The 20,361-nt window shown below is 45.9% G+C and overlaps 1 protein-coding gene across 4 annotated transcripts in view; it reads right to left on the bottom strand.

Moving 5' to 3' along the window:
• Positions 1-274: 274 nt before the first annotated feature.
• TDRD5 (tudor domain containing 5) overlaps positions 275-20,361 on the bottom strand; it is a 34,777-nt gene continuing 14,690 nt past the window's right edge. The window contains exons 9-18 of one of the 4 annotated variants that reach the window (XM_075936845.1): positions 19,223-19,443; positions 16,052-16,264; positions 14,981-15,047; positions 13,725-13,925; positions 12,109-12,273; positions 9,221-9,376; positions 7,616-7,825; positions 5,732-5,881; positions 1,570-1,699; positions 275-824 (exon numbers count right to left, since the gene is read on the bottom strand). In XM_075936845.1, coding sequence (XP_075792960.1) covers positions 568-824; positions 1,570-1,699; positions 5,732-5,881; positions 7,616-7,825; positions 9,221-9,376; positions 12,109-12,273; positions 13,725-13,925; positions 14,981-15,047; positions 16,052-16,264; positions 19,223-19,443 — 1,770 coding nt within the window. In that variant the 3' untranslated portion in view covers positions 275-567. Of the gene's footprint in view, positions 825-1,569; positions 1,784-5,731; positions 5,882-6,974; positions 7,406-7,615; positions 7,826-9,220; positions 9,377-12,108; positions 12,274-13,724; positions 13,926-14,980; positions 15,048-16,051; positions 16,265-19,222; positions 19,444-20,361 lie in introns of those variants that run through there. The other 3 variants (XM_075936844.1, XM_075936846.1, XM_075936847.1) reach the window with 3 other exon arrangements.

The following is a 20,361-nucleotide window of genomic DNA, read 5'->3' on the forward strand; positions in this document are numbered from 1 at the left end:
AAGCTGACTACACAGCTGTATCCACTTGAAGAAAAGCCACCATGTTTTAGCATTATATAGATGCATCAAGACAGGAGGTCGGCTATTTACTGGTTAACAGAGCTCAGCAGAGGCTGAATGGCTTGACCTAGGGATGTGACTGCTGGCTGTACTACCAAGAAAGAGGATTAGGTGATGGATCTGCTTTTAACATGATTTGCCAAATTTGACCCCAATTTCCTTCTTCCACCTTCTGGGGGACAGACACACACACGCACCATAAAAACAATACTGAAACAGTTGAAACCACTCTATTAAAAAGAACAGTCATAACACAGCAGTACAAAAAAAGGAATATAACCATCTTCACTGAAAATAAAAAGCAACATTTATCCTGTACACACAGGCACGTTCAAAGAGACCCCAGGCTCTAGTTATAAGGAGAATGAATCTCTCATGGCCAAGGAGAAGTGACGGAGGAGCTCCAACCCCTGAAGGGGTATCTGCTGTTTCTCAATCTGGTCTGGTGCAGTACAAGTGGATTAAACTCCATTCTTGGGAAACCATGCCACTGGCTGGGGTTCCTCCTCATGTCTCCAGCTTTCTCAGGACAGAGAGCCAGTGAAAAAGGCCATTGGAGGTAGCCAAGCGTGCAGCTGCTCCCAATGCTGCAGTAGGCGAGCTGCGAGGGATGTAGAGCCTCTTTGACACTTGGAGCTCAGCAGCTAGAATCAGGGAATTCTGCTTCTCAGTCCCTCGGTTAGTGCAGCTGTTGCTGCTATTCAGTGTGATAACTTGGGTCCCAGAGAGGTCCTCATTCTTCACCTTTTCTTGGATGACTTCCCCTGCATAGAAAATGAGACACACAGGTGGAAGGATGGTCTAATGGTTCGGGCACCAGACTGGGACTCAGAAGAACTGGATTCTCAGCTCTACTACAAACATACTATGTGACCTTTGACAAGTCATTTATTTTACCCTGTAAAATGGAGTTAAGTATTCCATTATGTCAAAGGGGTGGTATGAAGCTAAAATCAAATTTTGATTCAGAGAAAGGACAGACATGGGAGCTCAAAGGGCTTCAATCTCTCTCATATCCTATGGTCTTATATCTCCTGGCATTTCAAGGATTCCGCGTGAGTCCATGGAATATCGGGAAATTCTAACATTTGAATAAAGACAAGCAAAAATATTTGGGATAACAGCTGGACAAAGGTAACCCAAAGTACCTGGATGTGGCAGGGAAGTGAACCAAGAGGTAGAAACCTCAATTCAACGTCATCGCCATGAAACACTTATCAGTCCTCTTTACTGCGCATGGGGGTCCAAGGACTGCATGAGCCCAAAGTCACTGTCTTGGCCATCTCTCAATGCACAGAGAAGCCAAGATTCCACATACTCAGTGCAACAGAGAGCACACACCAGTGCCTTAGCCCCGGGATTCCTGAGCCCAGCCTCCGGCTATAAGTTACGTCTGACAATACCAGAACCCACACAGCAGTGCCATTAATAAAAATAGTACCAGGATCACACTGCTCTAGCGACAGCATTCAAATAGGGCAGTGGAATGCACATAGAAATGAACCTTACCATTCTGCTTGTCTGAAGATACAGGTGCTGATGTAAGAGAGGCAGAGGCTGGCGGTGATTCAAGAAACTGAACCTCGTTGGGAGGTATTTTGTTTGGATTAGGCTCCAAATGACTCTGCTCTGCTGAGGGCTGGGAACAGAATAGGGAGACATAAAACTCTTCTAGTGATTTGGACAAAACAGGATCTGATGAATTTCCAGGAGAGGCAGGTGTCTGCAATCAATTATACAACAGAGCGGAGTGCGAGATCAGTGCACCTGCAATTCATCGACTGTCTTGGTCACCATACAGTCAAGCAGCCAGGCATAGCTGGAATTCTAGCAACTGGTCAAAAAAAGCCACCCTCAAATGCACAAAACCAGGGCCAGAGAGCTGCACCTCCTCCACATTCTCCAAGGAAGCTGGCTGCTTACTGCAACGTACAAGCTTCCGTATCTGCTCATGTCTTAGCAAGCTGTAAAAAAGCCTCAATTCTAGCTAAGAGTGACCCTAGGCAGAGCAAGATGGGCAATGACCAAGTGAGCACAGAGACTGGCCAGGCAGCTCAATTTTTAGTTAAAGAAAACCTTACCTTGTAATGTAAAGTTCACTGAATACCCAGTCACAGATCTGTACTAGGACTGCTGTTTGTCTTTTCTAATTTACTGGAAAGGGGGATGAAATTAGGAAAAATCTCCAAGAACCCCCCCCCCCCTTCTAACTAGAAAGATCAGCTAATGCACTGGCACAAGCTATGTAAGGAGGCTGCAAAATCCCCATGCTTGAAGGCTGTTAAGAACAGGCTAGGCAAGCATCCATCAGGGAGGGTTCAGGTGCTTAATCCTGCCTCAGCACGGCAGGTCGGACTAGATGACCTCAAGGTCTCTTGCACACTTGTATTTCTATGAAATACTTCTGTTAAATGACAGCATTTGCAGAAGTCACACCATTATTTAAGATAGTCAAGGCTAGACATGATTGTAGGGAGCTCCTGAAATAGCAATCAAACGAGATAAACAGGCAGCGTATAGACAAATGAAGTTCAGTGTTGACAAATGCAAGGTAATGCACATTCGGAAAGAATAATTTAAATTAACAGACACTGCTGGGTTGCAAATTAACCAACCACTTGGGAAAGACATAGCCACTGATTTCAATAGCTCAATGAAAATCGCTGCTCGTATGCAGCACTCAAAGCACGAGAACAATCCATAGTGAACTGAGATAAACCACAAAGGACAGAAACCCCCATGCTCTACACACAAGCCAACTAGTAACTGATGGGGCCGAGGACTAATCTCAGGAACGTTTTTTTCTGTAATTGTCTTTTACAGACTTTATCTTCCTATTAAAGTACCTGACAGTCATCAATGTCAGACAAGATACTGGACTAGATGGAGTGTTCAGCTCCAGCAGAGAGATTTCAATGTTCCTAAAGACTAGCTGTCTAATAGCTGTGCAGTTATGTCTGAATCTATTGTGATCTCCCCTTCCCTTCTCCTGCTCGTACAAGCTGTGTTGTCTGCTCTTCTCATTACTCATCTTTCCTCACCCCAACCTTTTTGCTCTCACAGGTCAGCCCATCCTCACCCCAGTCAAGCCCCCCCTTGTACTCCTCACTTCTTCCAGCTCTTCCCTTGATCCGCTCAAATCTGGCTTCACTACTCCACTAGCACCGCTCTCATCATGATCCCTAACTACATCATGGTAGCTAACAAGCTAGAGTAATGCACAAGACACATGTAGTTATTTACCCTTCCTGATCCCTCTGCTGCCCTCAATCACTAGAACAATTTATGCCCCTCTGCTAGTCTCTCCTGTCGTCCATTTAAAACTCTGCATTCATAAAGGGTTACATTAACTTATACCAGGGGTGGGCAATATTTTTTGAAAGGGGGGAAGATCCTGTCATGATTATGAGGGTTAGCCAGCAGCCTGGGGATTAAGGAGTTAACTATACCTAGCCAGGTGGAGTGACCAGTAGGTAAATAGGTGGGACTTTCAAACTGGGACAAAGGAATTTGGGTTTTTTTCCTTTCTCCTTTTGTCTCTCTGGGTGAGTCCTCTGCAGCTACAGGGAGGGACAAGCATGTTTCTCTCTCTCTCCAAGAATCAATTCTTCACTTTCTGTAAGTAGGGTAACGTTTAGGTAGTTTCGTTAGGCTTTATTGTTTTAAGGGCTGGGTATGGGATCTGATACCTGGCACTGTTTAAAAGATGTTTTGGCTTTTCTTTGTAACTAAGTTCTAGGCCCATGGAGTTTCTCCATGAGTATATTTTGTTACCTTCCCATCTAGTCATTATGCTTGCAACAGGAATATTGTTGTAATAATAAAAGTTATTTCTTTTCTTTTTATTAACCTGGCATTGGTTAATTGTGTGCCCTGATTTTTATTCTGGGGTGAGATTTCCCAAATGATCTTTCCCCTAATATCGTTATTAATATTTGGGTGGTGGCAGCAGAAGTTTTATTCACAAAATCTAGGGTTTTGAGATTTTGGCGGAAGTTTTATACCAAAGCCTGGTAGATAAGGTTTTGGGGTACATCTGCTGGCCCCCACTTCTGCATTTATTGTGCCAGAGTGGGGAAGGAGCCATGACAGATCCCATCAAGAATTTGGAAAGTGGTCAAGGACCACACTCTTCCATGATATGAATGAAGGTGGTGCAGGATCTAGGATGGAGGTTGGGTGCAGAAGGGTGCTTGGGGTAAGGGACTGTGGGGCAGGGGAGGAGGTATCTGGGAGGGAGTTTGGGTAAAGGACGTAGTTGTGCCCTATGGAAGAGGGATTTGGGCTGTGACTTAGGACAGGAGAGGGGTTGTGAGTTCACGGCCTGGGAGGGGCTATGGGTGCAGAAGGGAGCAGGGAGGTTGGGGTTATGTGGGGCAGGGGAACAGGTGTAGGAGGGCAGAGGGTTGGGGGGGAGGGGAGAAGGGCTGGGATGCTAGAGGCAGGCTCTGCCAGTAAACTTACCTGGGTGACTCCCAGGCCAGCAGCCCAGCTTGTTTCTCAGGCAGGCTAGGCTCCCTGCCTGCCCCGAGTGCAGGGGCTACGTGGATCTGAAGGTAAAGAGGGAGGGGTGCTATGCGTGTGCCTGTTCTTTAAACAGGCAGGTCCCATTGGATGGTTTCTGGCCAATGGGATTGTGCTGGGGGGTGGTGCAGCACACAAAGCTCCTGATCTCTGCTGGACCACAGATGTTGCTGAACCAGAGAGTCCTGGATTTGGGAGGTTCAACCTGCAGTCATTTATTACTCCTATCTACATATCAGTGTTCATATTTTGGGGCACAACATGTCCAACCAAAGGAGCCTCCCTAACTTTACCAGTAAGAATCCTGGTCTCAATCCCCTAACTCATCAAGCAGTGAGGGACTTTGGTAATATTGACTAAGCAGCTTCAAATACATTCAGCCATAGTTGCACAAGGACCTGCTCCTTCCCAAACTGAAGTTAACTGCAAAATTCCTACTGAGTGCCTCGATGAAACCACATCGAGTAGATCCTACAGATTTCCCATCTACAACAGAGAGGGTCACACAGAGTATGCCAGAGTAAAACAAAAGACAGCCAGGGCGTCATTCCGTGAAAGCTGACAAGCACTCTCCACTAGAAGGCAAAGGATTACACTAATATAAAGCTGTTGAGTTTCGTCTGTGAATTACAATTATATATTATGAAGATTCTTTTGGGGGAGGGGGGAACCTTGCCTTCTTACCCTTTATCATCCTCACTGGCATACATGAAAAGGAAAAGTCAATACTATTAAACAAGACATGTAGCACAGACAAAAGATGTGTGTGCTTCTCCACAGAATTCTATAAGTGAATCTATATTTACCATAGAACCCACTCCTGCAGATACACATGACTGTATTAGCAGGGACTGCCAATCATACCAAAGCATGTGGTCGCTCTCTGATACAGAGGTAATGAATTGGGACAAGACATTACATTTTGTTTGACATATTTCTTGTTATAACTGGACGAATTTGGGAGGCACTGGTAATGGACACCAATGTAAGAAATTAGATGCAGAGGGAGGTAAGTAGGTAGATCTTAAAACAATTGTATCCAATTTGGACTAAAATTTCAGTTTAATCAACACACGTTTCCAGGAATATTAATGTAATTTAAAACAAAATATACTACCACACCAGGCCAGAAAAAAAATTTGTTTACCTTCAAGCCCCCAATAGGCTCCAGGACTTCTCCCATTTTCTCCTGGATTGGGAATTCGGAATTTTCAACTGTTGTCCTTGTCATGTCCATGTGATCCAAAAATGGCCACACATCATCCCACGTCTCTTCAGCAACAGCAAAATGCCATACCTAAGACGACACCCTGTGATGGATGGGAGGGGTACTATTCTCTTCTAAAATCCCAGCATTCAGTAACTAACGGGTTAAATCCAGAACAGTGGGTTATCCAGGAAGTGTTGACAGGGAGCCAGGAGAGCCAATGGGAAGAGTGAGAGACTTTTTAAAATTAAAAAAGTTTTGCCTGCTTCAGTCTCCCTTGTATGTGAGCTCAGAGAGGCACTGGGAGAGAATGTACAAAGCAGGAATAAGGCATGGATTTCCCAGAAATATCCATGTCTAAGAAAACTTAAACTACAGAACATCAGAGAGGTAAATACAACAGGGAATGTTTAGTTAAATGCAACCAGGTTATTTTTTTTTATTTTCTTGGTATGTAGGACTTCTGGGATTTTTTTTAAACCCTGTACACTGTAACTGAATCCCAGGGAAGCAATTCTCTGTGCTTTAATTTGTTTTTAGTGGCTCTAACACCTAGCAACCAAATATGCTTTACCAATAAAACTTTGTTTTGTTAATTAAAAAAAAATCACCCTTTTAAGGCTATAATCTAATTCCTGTCCCCTAGAAGACACGAGGTTCTCTGTCCATGTGCCTAAAACTGAAGGTCTGCTATTAAGAGATTACAGTTTGTTTTCAAGCTCTCTCCTAAGGGAGGGTTAGAGAACAGGGTTACCCTACAGGGAAACATTCCCAAGTGCATCTTCCTGGCTTTCCAGCGGTTTTTGCATTTGGGTGGTGGCAGCATACCACCCACAGCCAGGGAATCTGAGACGTTGGGGCGTTTTTAAAGCAGTAGCCTTTGGATGCAAGGCATTCTAAGGCAGTGGTCCCCAACCATTTAAGGTTGCCGGGCGCCAGGGGGCATGGCCGTTCGTCCACTGGGCGCCAGAGGGCGGGGCGGAGCGGGGCGGGGCAGAGTGGAGCAGGGCGGGGCAGGGCCCCCCATAGCCGCGCGCCCGGGGGGCGGTGCCCCCTTCAAGGGCCGCGTGCCCGGGGCCAGCGCCCTCCCAAGGCCCGCACGCCTGGGGCCAGTGCCACGCGCGCTCCCCGCTCCTAGTGCCGCGCACCTGGAGCCAGCGCTCCCCCCATGCGCCGCATGCACAGAGCGGGGGCGGCCAATCCGCGGCACTCCTGGGGATGGCGCTTACCGTGCGCCACGTGACCGGGGCCAGGCCAGCCCTGAGCAGTTGGCGGGCGCACACAGATGGCCCCACAGGGCACCGTGTTGATGACCACTGTTTTAAGGTCTCTTGCAGGCCCCCCATCTTCCGCACTCCAAGTGCCAGAGTGGGGAACTGCCTTGACACACCCAGTACAGTAGGCACGGAGAGCAGAGAAAGTGGTAGGGGAAGAAACATGGAAAACCTGACAAAAATTGCAACCAAGAAACAGCATTAAAGGATCAATTGTATATCCTTAATTGAGCAAGAACCTAGACCTCTCTCTCTCTCATTTCATTTATTTCCAACCAAAAAGCTAAGGCAAACAAAAAGTTGAAATAGTATTGTGCAGAAGGTCAGCAGGAAAGGAAACCTGAAAAAAAAAAAATCACAGATCTAGACAAAATGGAGTATCCCATTCCGTATACATCTGCTTTAGCTTACTGGTCAGATTTCTCCACTAATTGGCATACGTAACCTATTCTGCATCATGCATAAAATATTTAAATCCCTTGGGGATAATATCACCAAGAGGACATTTGTCCATTTCCCTTCCTCCCTCCGCAAAAAGATGACAGATAACCTGTTGCTCTTTGCTTTGCAGGCTCGGACTCCCTCCTTCATGGCTGGAGGTCTGGCTGGACGATGCCACTGTGTCCAAATGCAAGGAATCTTGGCCAATGCCAATATGCTCCTTTAAGGTTTGCAGAGGGAACCAATTTTCATCCCAGACGTCTGAGCTCACAGACACTGGCTCTAGGTATGGCATCTCCAGAGGAGGCCTTCCACCATCCTGGAAAGTAATCCAAAAGAAACAGCATTTTCTTTTAAAGAAAGCAACTAGCTCAAGTTGATTGTCTATAAGACTATGTGAAGAAGCCATTTAATAAAGGACAGAGGAATTCATATCTCCTTATCTTTGTCCATCTTGCCATTTTCTAAATAACTGCAGCCCCCTCTTATTTAGCCTCAGCAGAGGTTCAGTTAAGCAGTATCCATTCTAACCATCATAAGCCAAGAGCAACCCTAATATTAACAATTTCCAGGTAATAGCAACATTTGGATGGGAAACAAATATTAATGGGACTTGGATTTAGCAACTGGCATGTCACTTATGATTTTTTTGACACGCCTTCCCTGGCTACAGCCCTGCACACCTGCCTGCAGTGGGGAGAGGAGGCTGCAGACAGGACAGCAGCTAGGAGGGCTGCTGCAGTTTGGGTGCAAGGCTTTCCACAAGGAGCAGGGGCATGGGGGAGGCTGAATGCTGCTACTCTGGGCTTCACCCTGGCCTGGCACTGGGAGCTTAGTTTCACCATGTCCCAGTGCATCCTTCCCTGGCTGCAGCCCCATAAACTTATCTTCCACTTACTAGCAACTTTCAGATACATGCCAACTTTTAACTGGGAACCCAGTAGTTATTAAATGGACTCTACTGTACTTAACTACCATTGCACATCTAAGTCTGGAAGCTTTTAACAGTACACACTAGCAGCACTGCTGCAATACCATTCTTTGTCTTAAAGTGGGGAATTTTAGCATGTGTGCGGTTTGCTCCTTTACATGGAGGAGCTGAATACTCTGATGCATAGAATCTGGTTTAATTTGCTTACAATTAAACAAAATGTATGCTAATAAGCAGGGCTTGCCAAGCAGCGGTGAGCCCCGCTCGCCAGCCGCGCAGTTTCACGCCGTTCTGCGCATGCGCAGATCGCTCTGCGCCGGCTCTTCCGGGTCGTAATCTACTTGCCACGGGCGAGTAGATTACATTATTTGTCGAGCCCTGCTAATAAATTAATAATGATTTGCTTAGGAGTATTCTTTTTTACTAACACTAGTTCACCTTGTCATCCAGAAGTCTGCAAAATTTCATTGCCTAAACTTCCTATTCTAGGACCTTTCTAACAATAAGTATAAAGTTAACAACCTTTACAAACATCACTTGAACTCCATTTAGAGTTTACACAACTCAAAACTGCTGTATTAAAACTATCACCAACACTTGATTCCTTTGGGGAGTTCCTGTCTAGGTCTTATCTCATCTCATACCCTCACTACAAATTAACAAGTTTCCCACATGTTTTTTGAAACTGCCTCAATCTTACTGTCAGCAGCAAGCAGATTAAGGAATAGTTTCTCATCTCAACCTCAAATAGATTATCTAGTATTGAAGAAAAAAACCCTTCACCTGCATTTCCTGTTTTGGCTTTCTGTGCTCTATGTTTGGACTTTCCTGATAATTTTGGTGGTCTTTCCCTTGGGAGTCCTGGCTGATGTAGGCATATTCTTGTACCTTTCTTTCAGGTTCGAAGTACACTGGATCTTTTTGGTCATTCTGAGATCTCTAGAAAGAGCAGCAACTTTATTTCAGCTCATCCGTACATGCCTGTTTTTTAATCCTGATTTTAAGCTACTGTAAAAAATATACAGAAACATACACCCAACGACCTGTTTCCGTATCTGGTGTTCTTCGAGATGTGTTCGTCATGTCCATTCAACATAGGTATGTATGCTCACACGTGCACTGATGCTGGAAGTTTTCCCTCAGTGGTATCCGTAGGCACTGACTCCTGCACTCCAAGTGGCATGTCCATGCCATGCTATATAGAAACTATGCTGAATGGGCATGAGCAACATCTCGAAGAACGCCAGTTTCGGAAACAGGTAGTTGCCTTTTTTTCAAGTGCTTGCTCATGTCTATTCAATGCAGGTGACTCCACGCAGAGTCTGCGGAGGTGGTAGGAGTTTATGGACATGCTGAAAGTAACAGCTCTGCCGAATCCAGCATTGTCCCTGGCCAGCTGCATTATGGCTTAACGGGACGTAAACAAGATCATAAGAATGGCCATATGGGTCAGACCAAAGGTCCATCCAGCCCAGCATCCTGTAGAGGACAGTGGCCAATGCCAGGTTCCTCTTAAGGGAGTGAACCAAACAGGCAAGGATTAAGCGATCTCTCTCCTGAAATCCATCTCCACCCTCTGAGAAACAGAAGCTAGGGACACCATTTCTTACCCATCCTGGGTAATAGCCATTGATGGACTTAACCTCCAAGAATTTATCTAGTTCTCTTTTAAACCCTGTTATAGTCCTAGCCTTCACATCCTCCTCAGGCAAGGAGTTCCACAGATTAACTATGAGCTGTGTAAAGAAGAATTTCCTTTTATTTGTTTTAAACCTGCTGCCCATTAGTTTCATTTGGTGGCCCCTAGTTCTTATATTATGGGAACAAGTAAATAACTTTTCCTTATTCACTTTCTCCACACCACTCATGATCATATCCCCCCTTAGTCTCCTCTTTTCTAAGCTGAAAAGTCCCAGACTCTTTAATCTCTCCTCATATGGGACACGTTCCAAACCCCTAATCACATTGCAGCCTTGCAGATGTCCTGAATAGGAACCCCTGCCAAGTTGTAGCACATCTTGTTGCAAGACGTAATCCTGCAGAGGATACCCAAGTGGGATATGCAAAGGCCCTTCATACACTCGGTGTAGGCCACAAACAGCTGGGAAGACTTGTGAAAGGGCTTCATCTACGCCAGGTAGAAAGGAAGCGCCCTGCTGATATCCAACACGTGTAGGCACCTTTCCTCACTGGTCTTATGTGGCTTGGGATAGAAGACTGGAAGGAAGATATCCTGACTCACGTGGAAGGCAGAAACCATGCTGGGTAGGACCTGGGCTCTAACTTATCTTTGAAAAAGATTGTATAAGGGGGTGCTAACATAAAGGCATGGAATCTGGCCAGCTGTAATTATTACTGGCGGATGTAATTATTACTAAAAAGGCCACTTTAGCAGAGAGGAGGCCAGTGGCTCAAACAGAGGCCCTGACAACCTGGCAAGGACCAAGTTAAGGTCCCCCTGAAGTAAAGGGGCAGGGATCTATAGGAAGAGTCTCTCATATCTGTATTCTTGAAAGGTTATCATGCCCTATGAAAACACCAAATGGCCTTGCATCAGTGGATGAAAGGCCGAGATTGCAGCCAGGTATACCCTGACTGAAGTCAGTACAAGACCCTCAATGTTTCAGATGAAGAAAGCAGTCAAGGACAGTTTGCAGAAGGACAATAGGGCTGTTCCCTCTGAGCAAAAATTGGGTCCATTTTGCCAAATAGGGTGGTCCTGGTGGATGACTTCCAGCTAAGAGAACCCACTTCACCCTGTGCGAACAGTACTGCTCCCGGCCATCAGCAACCATGCCGCAAGATAGAGTGGCAGTAGGTCTGGGTGTAGGAGACTATCATGAGCCCGTGACAAAAACAGATCCATGAGGATTGGCCAGGACTGCGGCAGCCGCACTAAGAGGCTCTAGAGAGTGCTGTATTAGTGCTGACAGCCACACCGGCTCGATGAGAATCACTCAGGCCACATCTCATCTGATCTTCTGCAGGACCCTGTTGCTCAGAGGGAACGGTGGGAATGAATACAGATCTTCTGTCCAAGAAAGGAAGAAAGCATCTGCAAGGAAATCTTCCTCCAGCGTGTCCCTAGGGGAGAAGGGAGCAGCAGGTCTCCACATGCACCCACAAGCACTGCCCTTGCAGCTCCCACTGGCTGTTTTCCAAACTGGGGGCGATCGAGCCAAACCCTAATAGCAATAAGCCACGCCAGGGTATTTACTGGGTGGCGTATGGTGCTTCTCTGATGGCTGAATGCCACATTCCCCAGAATGCAATTAATGGTTCCCCATGGCAACTGCTCTTAAAGTGATAAGTGGAAAACTAGTGAAGGCCCAGGAGATGTGAAAGGAAAGAGTCTGAAGTCAAGGCTGATTTTCAAAATGCAATATCTGACCAAGAGCCAAGCAAAGGTCTATGTGCAAACACCAAGAGTAGAAACGACAAGAGAGAAAAGAGGACTCTACCTAGGAGTGTATGAAGTACCCAAGAACTCTCTAGAGACCAGACAAGCAAGCAAGAAAATAAGAGATGAGGGTATGGATGAGAGATATTTGTGCTACAGCTTGTGGAACCTGGTTGCTTTTTTATGTCTGTGCACCAACCCACCAGAGTCTCATGACACAACAGCTGTTTTTCATCTTGCCTTAGACAAAGAAGAGCTAAAAACCTCCCACCTGAGCATGTTGTTCACTCTCTTTCAGCTCTGGCTTCACTGCCCAGCTGACTTCACAGAAAGATTCCTGTTCCTGTGGGGGAACATCTGGCCCTGCTGATCCATCATTCTCCTGCTTCAAACTGGGCTGGAGGTACAAGACTGAAGGGTTCAGTTGTATGAAGCCCTGTTAGAAATAAAGATACAACACACTGTACCGTACTAACAGAAAAAGAAAAGAAAAAAAACCTAGAGCAAGATTTTGAAATGGTTTTTAAACTGCAGCAACCTGCTATCCAAAAGCGTGGGGGTTAGCTTGAGTGTTTGCCTTTTGGGGAAAGTTAATGAGTTTACAGACTGACAAAACTACTCACCAAATGATATCTGGACACAGCACATGCCAAAATGGCAAGTCGTCTTGCCACAAGATTTACTGCCTGTCACCGACACGAAACAGTGAAATTGTTTATAGCTCTTGGTACAAGTGCTGACTCTCACATTCACAGCATGGTGTCGGCCAGTCTTTGTTAAAATGTATTATACATGTTTACAGCACTCTTCAGCAGCATAGGCCCCTTTCTAAGCCATAATGTGCTGGAGGAACACAAACCATTTAATGTAGAACTGTAGCATAGCCTATTGCACACTAACCATGGGGAGGGCAGGAGGGGGGAAAAAAATCACACTAGCATCTTCATATCTAGATCTGTGTATAAACTCAGTTTGCTGTAAATGGATTTCAGTGATCCATGCAGACAAGATTGGAAAATTACCTCTTGTAATTTAGGATTGCGTTAGCTGTATTTAACTGATTGTTTGAAGCACAATCACCTGAGATGGTACTTTTACTCTGGAAATCTCCAAAAGCGCATGATAGTTTGAATTCTTTCATAACAAAAAAATAAAGAAGACGACTTCCAAGAAGACTTAAAACAAGACAAAACCTCATCAAAGAGGTAGAACTATCTGTTAGTTAATTTTCTGAATGAATCCTATGCTGTTAAACTATGGATTGACAGAACCGGCAAGAGCTAGACATAGAAAAGGCAAGTATATATATCATAGGCAGCTGTATCAGTGTACCTTAATTCTGCCTGTCTCCACTGGTATCCCAGTTCTGGGCTGCTGTTGAAAAGGTCTATAGTTCTCAATTTGTTATATTTATATAAAAGTTTCTATTAAAACAAGATGAATAAATTATAAGCAAATATCTAGGTTAAGAATCTCCTAAAGCTACGTTAGCAAATATAACCAAAATAATCCTAACAATTGACAGAGGCGTGGCAGCTTTTTGAAAACTGCACAGCAGAGATTCATGTGTGCTTTCATCTTGCAGCATTATACAACGGTGGTTAGATGAAGTTTAAATGTCTACTTGGGCTCAGGTGCAAAAACCTTGTTTCCTAAGATAAACATGAACTTAAGTTTTGAGATAAAGAACTACTGCATTAATACACTGCAGCAATTGACTTTCCCCTTGGGATGAGTAGAAATAGCTGTATGGAAAGTAAGGTGCACAGGAAGTTCCTGATGAATTTCCTTTAACAGTCAATTTTCCACATAATCCAAATTTTCACCATATTACAACCCCTTCCTTGAACCTTCTTGCTCAAACTTGCCACCTCTGCCCGTCTTCACCTCAGAGGGACTATTTTCTCTGCAAATGATGGCATGGCCCTCTGTTCTCAAGACCTGATGGATGTAGATATCCTCATCAGAAGTTGTGTCACACAGGAAGAGGTGAAGAACTCCATTCACGTATTCATCCACCACTCCCACCAATGGCTTGAAGCTGCACAGTTTCCAGAATTGGAGAATGGCATTGGTGGTCCAATGCCCCTTGAAGAGAGAGGGATAAACAGGTTACTACAAAATAACCCATCAGCAGCCATGCTTATTCTTATTTACATTCCTAGAAAGTTTGGTGTGGCTGCAAAGGAGGAAGGCAAGCTCCATTCATGGCATAACTGGGCAAGGCTTAGCTGAAGCGTAATAAGGGTGTGGCAGTCAGGTAAAAATGCACCAAACTGAACCTGACAAGTTAAACTACTCAAAACATAGAAGATGCCAGCGCTGAAATTATGACTGGGGAGCCACTTTCATTCGAAGCTCTTATTTTCAGTGACTGAAACTATGTGGCCAAATCCTGCAGTTTTATCATGAGTTTACAAATACATGGTGCTTTGCTCAAGTCTCATGTGATTAATTTCTACTGCCATTTATAAAAAGAAGTTTCTAACACTTCTAGCTCTTAAGAAAAGCTTGAAAACATGAATCTAAAGGCTTAGAAACAGAAGGAAATAAAAAGAACCCAAATGTAGCACTGTTAGAAAGCCTTCCTTCCCTTTACATTTCTTTTACATATGTCTCATTCCAGACAGGTTCTTTTTGTTCTGAGAAAAAAATGTGATGACATCCATTAATCTATTTTCAATTAATCAGAGTGGAAAGGAAAACAAGGATCTTCTTATAAGGCTGATTATAAAGGGGGTCCTGACCAGTCCCCCCCTCCCCCTTTTGAAGGAAGTTTTGACTATGTGGGTTGTTCACAAAATGGGAATATTTAAAGCAGAGAAAACTAGGTTGGATTTCCTGAGACGCCGGAAGGGACAGAGGATTCAGGGCAGAAGAGAAAGCTTATTCACTGGCATAATGAATACCTCTACAGGAGCTGTCCATTTGCAGACTGAGTGAAAACAAGCATGTGGTGAATATTCAGAAAGGAAAGAATGACAGGTTGACAGACAGCCACAAAACTCCCATGGATGCTGTACGCCGAAAATTTAAGAGATTATCAGCATCAATATTACTGGGTTTATTTCGAAATGGCAAGAGGCCAACGATTACTGCAGTCCTTTTATATATACATAGTTTTTCCACCTATGTGGATATACCTTTATGGGCTTTACCCACGCCAAAGAACAAGGGATAGCCTGGGCAGGAAGTTTCGAATAGCAGCATCTGCAACAGGAATCAAATCCATCATTTCATTGTATAGCAAGAGTTAGATATGCAGATGGTAAACGCTTCTGTGAGCCTCTTGATTTTCAACTCCAACAGCCATCTCATAACTGTATTTTTAACTTGTTACATGCTTGTGAAAGATGCCAGATCAACAGTCCTGGCAACCAACATCCTGCATCCAAACAAACAAACAAAAATACCACCACCATACACGTACAGCACAGACAACTGCCCTGTGCCAAATGCATCTCACCCCTGCAACTCATTACACAAAGACCAAGAGTTAGGACTCTTGGCCAAGTCAGTCCCAAAGGCCCTATGTACAGAGGCAGATGAGACAGGAGAACAGAACAAACAATGTGGAGGAGGGGAAAGAAGATGAATAAAGCTCTCTTCCCTCCACTCCCAACAACTCAAGAACGGATGTTTTATGTTCACTTTAGGGATGTTAAATATTGGTTAATTGAACAGTCAAGTAACCGCATGAATTCTTATCGGTTAGCTGACTACTCTATAGTCCCCAAGGGCATGGCTGGCAGCCACTGTATCAGAGGCAGCAGCGTGGGGTGTCAGGCAGAAGCTGGTCCGGAGCAGTGTGGGATGGCAGCAGCCCCTGTCTTTGGGGGGAGGGGGTGTCTGAGTTCCCAGACCCAGATGAGCTGGGCTTTAAATGCAGAGCCACAGCAGGGGTTGGTCCCGGACCTGGCCTGAGCGGGCTGCTGGCCAGCCTGCTAAAAAATGTATTGGCGGGGGAGGGGAGGAGAGAAATGCATGTAGTCTACAGAATTAACCGTAAGCTTTTGCTTACGGGTAAACCAATATACGATTCATTTATTCTGGAGTGAAGTAGGGATATAAACTCAAAACAACATGCCTAGACAACACTGAAATCTATTGACCATGTTTATCTCTCATTCCCCTCAGGGAGGGGGAGGGGGGGGGTGAGCACCAGGACAGAAGGTAAGATTTGGCAGCACTTAGGCACACCATCATAAACTTACTTGAGGAATCTCAGGCAAGACTTCTGGACTGTCCTCATATTCCCAAAGTCTGGGAAGAACACCTCCACCTTCTGTTGACTGAGCACCCGGTGGACGATGACCCGATACCACCATTTGTCCTCAGAAATCCTAACACAGCAAAGACAGCCAGGCTGGACCAAGTCCTCCGGCATGATGTAACGGTCAGAAACATTTTTATTTGAATAGCATCGTCTGCAAGACATCAGAGGGGAAAAAATAATGCCCAACAGGAAGCAGGACAGAGAACTGCACGGTGCTTTAGTACAGTGTTGCTTCCTTGTTTTCCTTTAAACCTTTCTCTGACAAGGCCTTTCAAGGGGCCTTACAGTAAAACATCAGAGCTAGAAGAAAAGCAACACAGGGGAACATCTTCCTCAACAGTGAAGGTGACCCTCTCCATATCACACTCTTATACCACATGGATAGCATGCAGATATACTTTAAACATTTATAACGAACAAACAGCTAAGGAGTCCAAATCACTCAGGGTATGTCTACACTACAAAGTTAATTCGAACTAACAGCCATTAGTTCGAATTAACTTTGATAGGCGCTACACATGCAAACCGCTAGTTTGAACTTAATTCGAACTAGCGGTGTGCTTAATTCGAACTAGGTAAACCTCATTGTACGAGGACTAACGCCTAGTTCAAATTAACTAGTTCGAATTAAGGGCTGTGTACCACTTAATTCGAACTAGTGGGAGGCTAGCCCTCCCCAGCTTGCCCTGGTGGCCACTCTGGGTACCACCAGGGAAACTCTTCTGCCCCCCTCCCGGCCCCGGAGCCCTTAAAGGGGCACGATCTGGCTACGGTGCCCGTGCCAGGTGCAAGCCTGCCAGTACCCAGCCAGCAGACCCTGCACCTGGCACGGCACGAACCAGCCACCCGCTGCCACCCAGCCCTCCGCCTCTTCCTGGGACCAGGCTGGCGGCTCCCAGGAGCCTGCCCGGGGCCGCAAGAGGCGGGCGCCCACCTGGTCTAGTGCGGAGATCGTGGACCTCATCTACGACCTCCACACTAGGCACAGGAAAGTGGCCGTCTAGGGCAGGATAGCTGCCAGCCTGGCCACCCAGGAGCAGGTTTGCATGGAAATCAAGGTGGTCCACTGAGACCCCCGACCCTGAGCCCTGAGCTTAGAACGGCCGTACTGGGTCAGACCAAAGGTCCATCTAGCCCAGTAGCCTGTCTGCCGACAGCGGCCAACACCAGCTACCCCGGAGGGGATGGGCCGAAGACAATGACTAAGCCATTTGTCTCGTGCCATCTATCTCCAGCCTTCCAAAACAGAGGCCAGGGACACCATTTCTATCCCCTGGCTAATACCACTCCATGGACCCAGCCTCCATGAATTTATCTAACTTCTCTTTAAACTCTGTTCTAGTTCTAGCCTTCACAGCCTCCTGCAGCAAGGAGTTCCACAGGTTGACTATTTGTTTTGTGAAGAAGAACTTTCTGTTATTAGTTTGAAGCCTGCTACCCATTCATTTCATTTGGTGTCCTCTAGTCCTTCTATTATGGGAACTAATGAAGAACTTTTCTTTATGCACCCTCTCCACCCCACTCATGCTTTTATAGATCTCTATCATATCCCCCCCTCTGTCTCCTCTTTTCAAAGCTGAGAAGTCCCAATCTCTTTAGCCTCTCTTCATACGGGACCTGTTCCAAACCCCTGATCATTTTAGTTGCCCTCCCCTCTCCCACCCTCTCTCTTCCCCTCTCCCACCTCCTTTTCCCAGTCTCCCCGAGTTTTGTTCAATAAAGAGAGTTTCTATTTTTGAACACACGTGTCCTTTATTTTGTACATCAGGAAGGGGGGCTAGGGAGGGGTAAGTGGAAGGAGATGAGGGAGGAATGGGGTACGAGCCCCCGATGGGGAGGACTGGGGTGGCTCTGTGGGCTCCTCGGGGTGGAAGCTCTCCTGCAGCCCCCCAATTGACACCCCCCCCGGATGGCAGCCTGCGGCAAGTGCAGCTGGGCTGATGACCGAGCGCTGTGATGTGCCGAATGTGGGCACTCCAAGACAGGACTGCTTTGCTGTCCCTCATCGAGGTAGACAAGCAAGCGGGGAACCCTGAGAACTGTCTGTCCGGGGTGGGGGTCGGGTCCCTTTAAGCACAGCCCTCTGCTAGCCTGAGACAGCAGCTCCACGCTCGAAGACCTAACCTGGTGCCCTGCTGGCACTGCTTCCGGCCAGCCTTAACTTCGGTTCAGGGTCCACTCAATGTGGACATGCTAGTTCGAATTAGCAAAACGCTAATTCGAACTAGTTTTTAGGTCTAGATGCACTAGTTCGAATTAGCTTAGTTCGAATTAAGTAATTCGAATTTAGTTAGTTCGAATTAGTGCTGTAGTGTAGACATACCCTAAGGCACTTACTAACCTTCCAGCAAATACAGTAACCTTCCAGCAAATACTGTTCTGTCAAAATATGTGCATCACACAGGCGATGAGATTTTGCTATCTGGTTATTGAAATGTGTTGTGGGTTTGGGAGACACTCTCTGCTTTCCAGTGACTACAAGGATAGCGACCCCACACCCTGATGGGCAGGGGAGTTGTAAACAAGAGATTTATAGTTCCGTAAGGCTACATCTACACAGCACATTAATTTCAAAATAAGCTATTCCAGAATAGGTATTCTGAAATAGCTTATTCTGAAATATCTTGTCTACACTGAAGGGAAGCCTCAAAATGAGTCCAAGGCAGGCTCCCCTAATGTCGACGTGCTATCTCGATTTAGAGGAATAACGTAGCCCCTCACCAGGGCCATTTTATTTCAAAACAGCAGTAGTGGTGAATCTACACATGCCTTATTTTGAAATAGCTATTTCGGAAGAGGCATTATCCCTCGTAGGATGAGGTTTACAGATTTCGGAGTAAGCCACCCAGCATTTGGAAATTCTTTCGAAATAAGGGAATGGCTGTGTAGATGCTCGCACAGTTATTTCGGAATAACAGCGTAGTTCTTGTTTGCCAATTGGAGGCATGAGTAAGCATCCTTGAATGAGCAGAGTGCATGCACATCTGCAATACCCAAGCCAACACCAGCCTCAACAGCAAGCTGCATGCTCTCCTTTCTGCAGCACCACACACTCAGGGAGAATCTGCAGAGCAGGCCACAGCACGAAGGCAATGCTGTGCTTTCTCACCTCATCTCAATCATCATGTCCTCCAGCATCTCAGATGTCTCCCGGCTATATATCCGGATGTAGAACTGGTTAGGTGAGATGATGTACTCCACAAAGACACCCACCAGCATGCTGCTGTCTAGTGTGGGGAGACAGTAAAGTCTTCTGTCCTGAACAGCATCAGGGGGGATCTCTGGCTCTGCTATCTCCTGGGCGAGCTGTAGCTCCTCCATATCCAAATGCTGCAGAGACAAGGAAAAGGACTAAAAGGACACGGTGCTCAGATAAATGGTTAGATGGTCAATGCTGCAACTACAGCACCAGCAGAGATAAAAACCTGGTGGGGCTTGTCCCAATGCCTAATGGAACAGCTGTCTAGTGCCACCTAAACCCCTAAGTCTAGTGCTTCATTTGTAATAAAAGAAGGGCTGGTATTAGCGCTCAGTGATTTTACTTTCATAGCTGATGTGGCCAGTCCAGCTGTGCCAGAACTATGAACTGCAAAGCTTGGAGGTATCACAGCTCAGCCCTGGCACAAATTAAGCACTGCCCGAGTCCTAGGCCAATGCTTGCCTCTGAAGAGCTCGAGGCAACAAAGGCTGGCAGATGTGGTTGGGGAGGCTCAGCCCCACAATGAAGGGAAAGCAGTGCCTGACTTACCCAATGTTTAACTGGAATATTTGCCATGGTCTGACTGGCTCAGAGGAGGTAATGTGTCAGCAGGTGAGTTTCCCTAAGAATAGGAACATGCTCGAAATTCTCTGGGATGTGCTAACCCAACAAGGGAGGAGATGGGGAACAGACAAACTGTTATCTCGCACCAGATTTGAGAGAGGAACCTCTGAACAGCTCCAAGCTGGGAACCTAGAAAATAAGCCAGTCAACTCAAAAATCGAGTTCATGAAAACTCAGAGGCAACACCAGAAGGGAGAAAACCAGTGCCTTTCAGGAGAGGACTTGGCCAAAAAAGTGAACTAAATCTTTTTGGGCTTCATTTATTGATGTGGGTATACGCAGTGGCCTAGGGGCAGCGCTTTCTGCTACTCTGCAGTGATTCAGATTTCATCTATGTACACTGCTTCTTGTGCCAGCAAGAAGAGTGTGCACCATAGAAATAACTTCAGGACTAGGAAGGCTGAGGCAAAGGAGAAAAAAAAAAG

Source organism: Pelodiscus sinensis, chromosome 9 (assembly GCF_049634645.1).
Source record: "Pelodiscus sinensis isolate JC-2024 chromosome 9, ASM4963464v1, whole genome shotgun sequence".
Classification (NCBI taxonomy): domain Eukaryota; kingdom Metazoa; phylum Chordata; order Testudines; family Trionychidae; genus Pelodiscus; species Pelodiscus sinensis.